Genomic DNA, 11,782 nt, shown 5'->3' on the forward strand with positions numbered 1-11,782 from the left:
TACTTACATTGAAATTTTATGTTGCTTATGTGAAAGAAAAACTGAATGAGCATCCTACATTTTTATTTGCTACGCCCAACAAGCCAAATCAGAGTTCAGAGGGCCCACACATGGAAACATGGCTGGGGAGGAGAAGGGGGGACAGGGAGACTGGTGAGATGGCTTAACATGTAAAGAAGCTTGCTGCCAAGATTAAGGACCTGAGTTTGATCCTCAGAACCCACATGCTGGAAGGGGAGGACAGCCTCACATGTATTTCATGCCATGTACACACCCCCACTACATACATGACAACAATAATTCATTTAAAAAATTATTTAACCCACATTAGAACCACTATTCCTGGGTCAAGGGATGACAGCAAGGCTATGGGGCCCTGGATTCCTTCACACTCTTAAGTTAGTCACTTCCAGACTCTGGACTCGGTGTCTTGCTTTGTAAGGGAAGGCCAGGGCTGGGTCCCAGCCTTCCAGCTCAGACCCTTGATTCCTGATTGCCTATAGTGTTTTCCTTCTGGCTGCCTTTCATTTGCCTAAAATACTCCTCCTTCAAAACATATACTTTGCCTTCAGAGGAATTTCTTAGGCTCTTGCTTTACCGGGAAGTAACAATTTGCTAAACTAAGTAACAATCTGGATGAATGAGATGACCCTCCATTTTCTGTAAATGAAACTGAACCCCATCAGATCGCAAGGTAAAGCAAACTCGACAGTAATAAAGGAGTAATAACTATTATTAGGTGGGTATCAGGAATGACACAGGGTAATGACTGTTTTCGCAATTATAATAAGGCACCATTAGTTACAGGAGCATTAGTTATGTGCGCTCCATACACCCAAAGGAAGCTTCCCTCTCCTGCCAACCTGTCCTCTGAAGCCACAAGTGGCTTCCTCAGAGTGAAGGCTCTGAGTCCAGGGCAGGGACTCTGTGGTCAGGGGTCAGAGGAGAGGTCAATTAGGGCAAAGCCACTGAAGAGATCTGAATATTCACTCTGTGCCAGATGCTTCCAAGTTTCTGTATTGTCTCTAATTTTTTTTTAAAGATTTGTTTATTTATTTTATAAGCGTTGGTGTTTTGCCTTCATGTATGTCTGTGTGAAGACATCAGAAGTCCTGGAAACTGGAGTTATAGACACTTGTGAGCTGCCATGTGGGTGCTGGGAATTGAACCTGGGTCTTCTGGAAAGGAAGCCAATGCTGAGCCATCTCTCCAGCCTCATCTCTAACTCTTATAAACCCCAAGAACACAATGGTTAATCACACTCATCAGACACCTGTTTCAATTTAATCTTTTCTCAGAGATAAAAAAAAAAAATACATAAGACAGTATCCACATTTTGGAGATGAAAAAACAGACTGACTCCTGCCACCCAAGACAATCATGACAGAGCTGAGATTTCCCCCAGGCCTGAATTTGGCTTCACTATTCTAAAGGGCCCCTCTGCATCCAGTGTTCACATAATGTTCCCAGGCAAAGACAAAGAAATGGGATAAAGGATCTGAGAGGCAAAGAAGACCTGCCAGTGACTTCATACAGGACATGGGGTGGAAGACTACACACTTTCAGTAAATGGAAAGGCCTGGAGCTCTCAGGGAGAGGGGACTGAGCCTGGTGAGTGGAAGTGACTTCCTGAGGAACCGGCTGTGGAGCCAGAACCAGAGCCATGTCTGGTACACACCCCCTTTTACAATCCCTGAAACCCAGAACATGGCTAGACACCTGCCCCCACACCTGTCTCCAGCAACAGCGGTAGTAGCTAGAATGTGACAAGTAAATGTCACCAATCCTAGCCTTCCCTATCCAACCCCTCTTTCTCTGAGTTTGTTTGTTTGTTTTTGTTTTTGAAACAGTGTCTCATCATGTTTCCCCTTCTGAAACACCCATTAACCACAGTCATACCTAGGGTAGAGGTTTCTAACATTGTCAGTGAGACAGAAAGAAAACAGGTAAGCCAGAATTGCAGACATGCAGCCAGGAAAAGACAGCCAAGCTTCTGGGAGGCACTTCATTTTACCACAGATCCTTCTAGAAAGTAAAAAGCATAAGGCTTATAGTCACCAGACCAGAATGCAGAGCTGTAGCATGTCAGAAATCAAAGGGGGTGAGGCTTCACCAAACTCAACAGGGTCTCAAGCTAGCTCCAATTGCATCCAAGCATCCTTCTGCCTCTGCCTCTGCCTCCTGAGCACTGGGGTCACAGGCATGTACCACCAACAGAAGCTCTCAACTCCTTTTATCAATGGGGCACCTGATATCCAGCCAGTAAAGGACCTCCCAAGGCCATGCTGGAAGTCATCATGTTGCTGTTGGAAACCAATACCAGGTAATCTTGGGGGGGGGGTCAAAGATCACAAGATTCACCCCTTTAAAGTATACAATTTAGTTGGGGTACATTAGAAGAGTTGTACGACCATATCTAATTATGGAACATTTTTATCAGCACAAAAAGAAACCCTATCCCCACTAGCAGTCACTTCCTATATTCTAACTCCAAACCCCAGGCAACCCAATAATCTACTTTTTGTCTCTATGGATTTGCCTATTTTGAAAGTGTCATGTACATGAAATCATATACTCTATAGCCTTTTGTGTCTGTTTCTTTCACTCAGCACAATGTTCTCCAGGTTCATCCATGCCTTGGCATGTGTGAGCACTTCGCCCTTTTTTATGGCTGGATGATATTCCATTGTGTGGATACATCACACTTTGTTTATCCAGTCATCAGCTAATGGACATTTGGGTTGGTTCCACATTTTGCTGTTATGAATGATGTGCAGTGAACAATACTAGTAATTCTTTCCTGTTGTTCCCACTCCCCTCCCACACAGCCTCCAGGATTTAGGAAAATGGAACCATATGACACTTAACTCAGGCAGGCTAGGTGAGCAGTCCACTAGGTAAGACATAGGACCAGAAGAGAATCTTCAAGTTGACCCCTAGCTCTCCACCCACTGTCCAGAAGATATCCTAGCCCTTGTTAAAAGTTATGTTGACTTGAAAATAATTTACACACTGCAACTCTAACAGAACTCTTCCAGTCTCTGTAGGATCCTCAGAGAGAACTGGACATGGACAAGAGAAAAAGATCAAAACTCCAAGCCCATAGACCTGGAAGACTCTCCCCTAACTTCCTCCAAAAGCCAGGGGCCAACAGCAGCAGAGTCAGCTCAGCTTAGGACCCTCTGGTCAGCCTTCAGGGGATACCCAGCCTTCTGGAATCTAGACCTCCATTTGAGGCCAGCCTTTCCCTGAGCCTGGAGGGAGTTTCCATTTGACATCACTTTCCACCCATCTTTGCAGGGCAGCTCTTTGCTGTACAACAAGATCCACATGCTTGCCTGGGCCTCGGACTTTTCTTCCTCTCAAGGGGTGACAGGCAGGCAGGAGTGGAGGGGGGCTCCTGGATGCCGGTTTCTTCTTCCCTCAGAACCTAAAGACTCCAACCCCAAGCTTCAGGATCAGGGGACAGAAAAGGAGCTCCTGGCACTTTAAGGCAGAAGGAGCCTAACTGCCCAGATTCCCCCAGCAGCCAGATAAACAGCACAGCCGGCTGGCGCCAGCAAGAGGCAAACTGGGCATTATCACTGCTTCCTCACCTCCAAGAGAGGAGCGGGGGAGCAGAGGGGCTGCGAGGGGGCGGGGCAGGGCCGGGAAGCCCAACTTGAAATTGATCTCATTTCAAAGGGATAATGCCAGGCCAAATAAAAGGAAAAACTTTCTAGCCCATTCTAATTCCTCCAGGCCTGGCCTGGGAACCCTGTGTTTTCCTAGGCAGCCTCCTCCAGCCCTTTAGAAGTTCTCTCTCTCTTTCCCGGGCACAATTTGGATAATAGTAATTTACTGAATATAATTACAGAAAAAAAAAAGTAGGGAAGCAAAGAGCAGGAGATTCATTCCAGAGTTAATGGATACTTGCAAGAGAAAGGAACTCTATAAACAGGTCAGAGCTGTGATTAAAGTATTTCTCCACATTTCCGTCCACATAGGCACCCACCAAGCTCAGTGCTGCCTTTAGTCCTAAACAGAAAGGCCCGGGGAAAGATAATTCCCAGGGGGCCCCAGACTGTGTCACCACTGAGCCTGGTACTAAGGGCGAGGACTGCGCAGGACACCAATTTCTAAGACAGAGCCCATGGGGCTGGGAACCTGCCTGTCACCTCTTGACCTCAGGTGTTAGGGCTAACCCAGACCTTTACAGATGGGAGGAGGCCAGGGCCATCAACTTGCCAGGCTCAGAAGGGGACCATACTTCCCACATGTCTTGACACTGGGAACCTTGAGGGTGGAGGCTAGGCGCGAGTTCCCATGCACTTTACTCTAGTTGTATGTGCGATCAGACAGTCTGTCTGTCTGTCTGTCTGCCCGCTTGCCCCATGCCCCAGCCCTCTTCCCTGAGCTGGAAAGTTGGGAGGAGCGGTCTCCTTATCAGGACTCGCTCGGCTGAACCCCAGCTATGTGCCCGCCCATTTCGAGGAGACAGGCTGGCGGCCAGCCCCGGGGGCGGAGTGCGCAGCAAAGGGCTTCCCCAGTCCCCAGTCCAAGGGAAAGCAAGAGGGTCAACCCTGCATACTGGAAACTCTTGCTTCTTTCCCACAACCACAGTCCTCAGAGGTCCCCCTAGTTGGCTGACTAGAGCTCTCCTAGGTTCATGACTAGCAGAGGCAGGGAATAGATTCATGCAGCATGCTCTTCCACCACCAGCCCAGCGGGAAGTACCTCATGAGGGAAGCAGGGAATTAAGTTCCAATACTCAGTGAAGTTGAAAATGTCTCTAAAGAGCCCTCCCACACATACACACTCATCCAAGGTCACCGTCTGGACAGAGCCTAGGTCCAGATTCTATAGTTCATCAGGTCTCTCTCAATCTCCTCCTGGCCAAGCAGGGTCAATTCTGAGTGAGTACAAAGAGTAGGAGCAGAGTGGGGTCTGGTCCTAAGGCCTCCTGCTCGTTGCTCCTCCTTATCCGGTCCACCCACCTGTGCAAGCCCTCTTTAGGTCCACCCCCCTCCTCTGAGGCTGCTCCAGGTTAAAGGCGGGGCACTCTCAGAGGCGATCTAGTTACAGACACACCCACAGCACTCCCGGTGGCTCAGACCACTGACCTGGCCCCACCCCCTCACCTCCTTCCCACTTCTTCCCACTTCCCAGGAGGATTTCTTGACAGTATGAATGCTACTGTCTGTCTCTGTCTCTCTCTCTCACACACACACACATACATCACATATACTCACATAAAGTACCTGGTACAGAGTAAAAGCTTAACAAACTTGTTAGTACTGTGTCTTAGTCACAGAGGGGGAAATATCCACTATTGCCTTATGGCAGTACACTGGGCCCTACCATCCATTTTCTACTAGAAGAAAAAACGAGAGGAGTCAACACAAGTACAAATAGGGTCCTCCTCCCCAGAGACAGAGATTGCAGTTTCCTCCAGGGGAAGCTGTCAGGTAGCTTCCACACCCAGACAGCCAGGGACTACCCAAAGCCTCTACATTGAGCCTGGAGGGAGAAACCATGAGGAAGGCACATCAGGGACCACAATAATGGGAGGAAAACTTTCTCTTCGTGCTACTAGGCCCTCATCTATACACAGGGAAGAGGCCAAGCTTCCTGAGCTTGTTCTCTTTCCACACTAGGTCAGGAGACTGACCAGAGCAAAGAGCCTGAAACTAACCTGTCCTGTTCTCCCCTGCAAACCCTCTGATGCCTTGAATATGTTCACCAACACCTATAGTGAGTGTTTCTAATGGTACAGAAAACGTGTGTGTGTGCGTGTGTGTGTGTGTGTGTGTGTGTGTGTGTGTGTGTGTGTGAGCTCCGGGCTCATCAGGGGCCTTCATCTGTCTAAATCTCTCTGCTCCTGCACCTGAGCCTGTCTAGGTAAGCAAAGCTAAGGTAGGATGTGCACAGAAGACCCCAGGGGAACAAAGGGGCTAATAACAAAAGGGCTAGCTAGCAGCCTCTGATGCTCAGATGCCTTAGGACCCTCAACTCTAGAGGTGAGCTGAAGGCAAGAATTAAGAACAGTGATGATGGAGGAGCCTGGCGCCCCCCACCTCTTGTCCCCAAAGGATGTTGGAGACAAGAGAGATTGCCCTGCTGAATCTGGGCTCAGCATAGAAAGGGACGAGTTGAACATTTTGCAAGCACTTTTGCCGCTAGGTACGATTTGCCTGCAAACAATTTTACAGACATACCTACCTGGGTGCAGAAAAGCACAGCCAGGGTATAGGATGTGCATACAAATGCTAGGCGCTGGTTACCGACTGGGGTGATTCTCCAAAAGGGAGATGTCGCCTACTCCATTGGCCTCTCCATGGTTTACTATCCTGTTTCACAAAGCTGCGATCTACTTTAAGTCCTAGGAGCTGCATACAGAAAATCCGAGCATGTCCTTTCTAAATTCTCTGGTGCTACAAGTGGAGTTACCAACTGAAGTTGCAGACACCTACCCCTCAGCTTTCCTCAACCCACTGCAGGCTCCCAACACCGAGGAGTTTCCCAAGAGCATCCACAAAGAGATGACTACAGAAAAGGATCAGAAGATGAAAGCGTAGGTCGAGGCGACCCCGTGCGTGCGCGCGCGCTCACCTGGCCCGCAGAGCCGGCTGAAGTGGTAGGGGTTGCAACACACCATGGGCCCGTCGGTGGCGGCGGCGAAGCTGTGGCAGCCGCACAAGGGTTTCAGCTCCACTGCGTGCTGCAGGTCTGGCCAGCGAAAGAGGCGGCCGAGCAGCAGCTGCGGTGGCGCAGGCTGGCCGCCCAGGGAGAGGTCCGCGCGCGGCACCAGCACGCAGCCGCCGGGCACGCCGCCGCGGGACTCCACTGCCTCCAGCAGCGTGTCCAGCGAACGCTCCTTGAGCCGCTTGAGCAGCGAGTACGTGACTGTCTTGAGTTCCTGCTCCAGAAGCAGCAGCCTAGAGCGGGCTTCGCGACCCCGAGGCCCGCCACCCTCCTCTGGCTCCGGGGACTGCCCGGCTGGGGGATCGCCAGCGTCCCGGGACGCGCCCGCAGCGTCCCGCTCGGAGAAGAGACAGCAGGTCACCGTCTCGCAGTCACTCTCAGGCTGCCATCCCGGGCCTCCAGGCTCCGCCACATCCAGCAGAGAGCCCTCAGCTCCGGCTCCCGGCTCCGACACCGGCCTCGGGGGGCCCCCCGTGCGCCGGCGCCTGCCGGCGATCGGGGCGCCTCGCGGTCCCACGGCGTCCCGGGGCCGCCGCGGGACTACCGAGCGAACTTCAGAGCGGCCGCAGCCTCCGCCCTCACGTGCCCGCGGGGCAGGCTCAGCTCGGCTGCCCAGGCTCCCATCCTCGTCGCCACCACCGCCGCTGCCGCCGCTACCTTCCTCCCGATCAGGGACCACACGACTTCGCCAAAGTCGCCGCACCAGCCCCGAGCGTTTGGACCTGAACATACGATATCCTTTGGCGCCTGGGGTGGTGGGAGGGGAAGCGGTCTCCGGTTACCGGGGGTCCGTTCCCTCAACGAGGCGCCGGCTGCGCGGGCCGCAGCCCCACATGAAGCTCTGCCTCGGGGCGCCGTGCAGACCGCGCACAGCCTGTCGTCGAAGGGGCGCCGCAGGGCTGCAACATGAGGGAGCTCGCGCCGGGCCGGGCCGGGGACACGCGCGCGCCGAGCCGCAGTCCGCGCGGGACCAGCGGGCTACATCGACCGCGATGGGCCGGGACTGTTCAACTCCAGCCGCTCTGGAGCCTTCGGGAAGTCACCGGCGAAGCGATGTTAGAAACACCCCGCATGGGCCGGCGAGCCTTCAAAAGTTGTGCGGTTGGTACACAAGCACAAAGCGCTTGCGTCGTATCCCCAAATGTGTCTGCACAACTCTGCCTTCAAAAGCCCAGTGCTACGCTGCATGGGTTTTCCCTGCAGGATCCGAAACTCAGGCTTGTGGATAATTCCCAGATCCCTGCAATGAAATAAAATTAAATAAAAATAAAAGCAAAGCAAGAAAAAGATCCCAAACAAAACCCAAAATACTTGGATTTGCACGCACGAAAAAGCAACTCCGTCTCAGGTCCCGGGCGCTCGGTGCACTTGGGGCAAATCTCTCCTGAACGCGGGTGTCAACACATGAGTGGAAGCCGTAAAAAAATCCCAAGAGCTGTTAGGAATCCTTAATTAAAAATGCAATCCACCGAGGCAGAGGTCGTAGCCCGCCCCACGCTACGCTGGGTCGCTTCGGGCGCCGAGGCTGCCGAGGTCGCCCCCCCTCCCCCTCCACCAAAGTGCCTCCTGGTGGCCCCGCGGTCCCAGCGAGGTTTGGCGAGGCAGCGCCCGGCGGCTCTTTCTCTGGGCTGGGCTCCCTCGCTCGCTCCCCCGCTCGGCGCCCTCTCTCTTTTTTGTTCTCCTCAAACGCACACTGAGGGCCCCCGGAGGAGCGCCGCGGAGTCATTGGCTGCCTCCCATCATATGCCAGTCTAGACACTTTGGCGGCTCCGCGGCGCTGATTGTTGCGCAAACAAGGTTTCAAGTTTCTTAACTCTTAAAGGAGAACACGTCCCATTGCTGAGCCCGAGGCTCCAAGGGGGCTGGTTCCCTGGGCGGGACGAAACTGGGCCCCCGCCCCTCTCCCGCCCCGGCACCCCCGCCCCGAGGCTTACAGCGCCCGCGACTCGCTCTTTAGCTCACGTCCCGCCTAGGGCACGGATACGAGCGATCCCGCACACGCGCAAGCAAACACACACACCCTGCTACCTAGCTCTGCTCCGTGAACCTACTGCGACCCGAACTCCAAGGCGGCCCTATGCCTCTATCTGGCTTGTGCACTTTAGAGTCGGTCCAAATCCCCAGCCTCAAACACGCATTGCACTTTAGAGCCGGTCCAAACCCCCAGCCTCAGCGCGGGATAATAAAAAATGGGCGTGTGTGCGCGCCTTCCTTCCCTGCGTCTCTGGGGAGTTGGGGGGCGACCGAGAAGCTGATGTAGCGGGATCTTTCGTGACCCACAAAGACTCCCCTTCCCAGAACTAGAGGTCGCTCTACTAGGCTACACGGCGATGTGGGTGGGGGTAGAACACTTCGATCAAGAGAACTCCAGGGTAGCCGGAGGTAGGGACTTGGTCAGGGTGGGATAGGGGCAGGAGTGTTCTTGCTCTTGGATGGCTCCTCTTGGTCGCCTGGGCTCTCCCGCCAGGCTGCCTGTCTTTCCAGTACCCCCTCAAGGCCGGGCACTGCCTTCCTTCTCCCTTCTTGGATTTACTTTCTGCCCCTTCGAGAGGGATGTGGATGGAGGGACGTGCTTTCCCCCAGCTATGAAAACGGGACAGACTTGGGGGTCCGGCACGGGAAGGGTTAAGGCCGCTCCTGCCCTGGAGCCGGCGCGGCGGGGTACCTCCTCGGGCGTGCTTGCTAGTCCGAGGGTGGCAAAAGTTCAAGCTTGTAAAGTCGGGATTGGTCCCGCGCGGAGGGGAAAAAGGGCCTGGTTCCCCCCTCCCCCTCCCGGGCGTGGCGTCGATTGGCTCAGCCACAGGACCGGCCCCGCCCTCCCCTGGCGCGCCGCGGCCCCACCCCCGGCGCAGCGCCACGCCCCCTTCCGGGCAGGAGCGGGCCCCGAGCTCAATGAAAGAAATTCCGCTACTCTCATTGGCCTGAGGCTGGACGCCGCTCCCCGCGGGAGGCGGGATGCAGAGGATGGGGCGCGGATTTGTGATCCCCCCCACTTAGAATACCCGTGCTCTGGGCTGGTGTGACCGCAACGTCCAAACCCAGGGCCAGGTCTGGGTGTGCGTTGGGGGAAGGGCCGTGTTGCCGGAAAGCGCTAGAAACGTTTTCTGAGCCTTACCTGGAGTCAGGTACTCCTGTGCTGCGAGGGCCAATTGTCACACCCTACCCTCACTATTTTAGCTAAGGTGAAACATGAATAGTCCTGATCACTGTTACTCCTTTGAAAATGCTGAGACTGATGCCTGCCTCAGAACGAAGATTCTAGGAAACAGTGCTTACTAAGAAGTGTACACAACACGAGTGTACAGTCAGTACCCACAAGAACTTGCCTTGGGTCTCTTTCTCTCCTGTGAAGAAGTTGATGGCTCCTAAAATACAAAGAAAGCCCTATAGGGTTGTGAACACACATTAGCTCCAACACTTAGAAAGTGGATCAGGAGTTCAAGACTATCCTGGGCTACACATTGAACTGGAATCCTGCCTGGAGCTGCATAAAAGACCCTGTCTCCAAAAGTCCCCCCAAATAAAATAATAAATACAATAACAAACCAAATATGTTTTATTTTATGAAGATAATTGTTGCCTTGGCTCCAGGTTACAATAATAATAGCAGATGTTTTGAGCTCTTTACCCTGGTAACAGAAGTTTCAAGCCTAACCAGCATGTATTTATTCACTTAGGTCTCACATCCTCGTCAGTTTAATTTTCTCTGTGTACAGATGAGGAAACTGAAGCACAGAAACTTGCTCACTTAATTTGCCACATTGGGAGCACTAAAACCAGACAGGCAGGTACCAGCTGTGTTCTTACATCCCCAAAGCTGGAAGAGGTGTATACCCCTGTGTTGTCACAGCATACCCTTTAGATTTCCAAAATGTGGTGCAGGGTACTGCCTCTCTTAGACCTGCTGGACCAACATGTGGTAAGAAGCCACAACTCCCTAATACAATGCTCTGGGGATGAAGATGACTGACAACCAACATTATAGATAAAACTACGGCACAAGGCCTTGAACACAATAGCCTGCACAAGCTGTCATTATTGGCAGGGGTGGGATTTGAACCCAGCTAGTTTGGCCAAGAAAAAAGAGTGAGTGCATGGGAAGCAAAGACACCAAGACTTCTGAAGGAGGGGTTTTCTGCCTATAGACAATTCAAAAAGCCTCCCTCATGGTAGGGATGGATACTTCCATAAGGGTTCCCATACCAGCCCTGAAGAGGAATATGAGTTGAGGCTTTGGTCCCTCCTGCCCCTTACTCCTAGTACAAACATCTCTTCCTGCAAAGTTCCTGAGATGTACCAGGCCAGGAGAAACTAAAGCAGGCCCTCAAGAATCCTGCTACCTTAAGCCAAGGGATGTAGAGATTGTTTGAATTTGTGTGTCTAGAGGTCCATGTAAAAAAGCAAGCACAGCAGTGCTGGTCTGCAACCCAGAATTGGGGAGACTGGGGCAGAGAGAGGCAGATGCCTGAAGCTCTCTGACAAGCCAGTCTGGCTGGATGAATGAGCTCTAGGTTCAATGAGAGACCCTGTCTCCAAAAAAAAAAAAAAAAAAAAAAAAAAAAAATAAGGTGGAGAGTGATCAAAAAGACACCCAATGTCAACTCTGGCTTCACACATGTACATACCCACAACACAGATACCATAAACACACACTAAATAAAAAATCAAATAAAGGAATAACTATAAGGGCTGCTAGCTTAAGCAAAATTTAGCTTCTTGGCACTTGCTCACTGGGAGATATAGGGTGGGGACAGTTGGGGACAGTACCTGGATAGGGCACTCCTGCGCTGCAACCAGAGTCTGGTAGATCTGAGTTCAGGGTCCATGCTGCGGTTCTTCTCCACATGGTAAGTGTGGGTTATCTATCCACTATAAAATGGGAATAGGAATCATAGTAGGGGCAGCTGCCAACACTAAATGACAAGAAGCCTTAGATCAGCGCTCTGTGCCACAGGACTGACTGCTCCTTCTCAGGGCCCATCCAACTTAGTGCTTGACACACCTTGTAGCCACTAGAGGGTGTATACGGTAGAGCCCAACTGTGCAGGCCCTCGGAGCCACAGCTCTGACCTCCACCCTACTAAATTGCCAGATTTGT

At 52.4% G+C, this 11,782-nt stretch overlaps 1 protein-coding gene across 1 annotated transcript in view; it reads right to left on the reverse strand.

Moving 5' to 3' along the window:
- Smad6 (SMAD family member 6) overlaps window positions 1-8,496 on the reverse strand; it is a 66,517-nt gene extending 58,021 nt beyond the window's left edge. Inside the window, exons 1-2 of the mRNA XM_051197721.1 lie at window positions 8,012-8,496; window positions 6,592-7,924 (exon numbers count right to left, since the gene is read on the reverse strand). Of these exons, the coding sequence (XP_051053678.1) occupies window positions 6,592-7,414 (823 nt within the window). The 5' untranslated portion in view covers window positions 7,415-7,924; window positions 8,012-8,496. The remainder of the gene's footprint in view (window positions 1-6,591; window positions 7,925-8,011) is intronic.
- Window positions 8,497-11,782: the final 3,286 nt, after the last annotated feature.

This window comes from Phodopus roborovskii, unplaced genomic scaffold, assembly GCF_943737965.1.
Source record: "Phodopus roborovskii unplaced genomic scaffold, PHOROB, whole genome shotgun sequence".
Taxonomy (NCBI): Eukaryota; Metazoa; Chordata; class Mammalia; order Rodentia; family Cricetidae; genus Phodopus; species Phodopus roborovskii.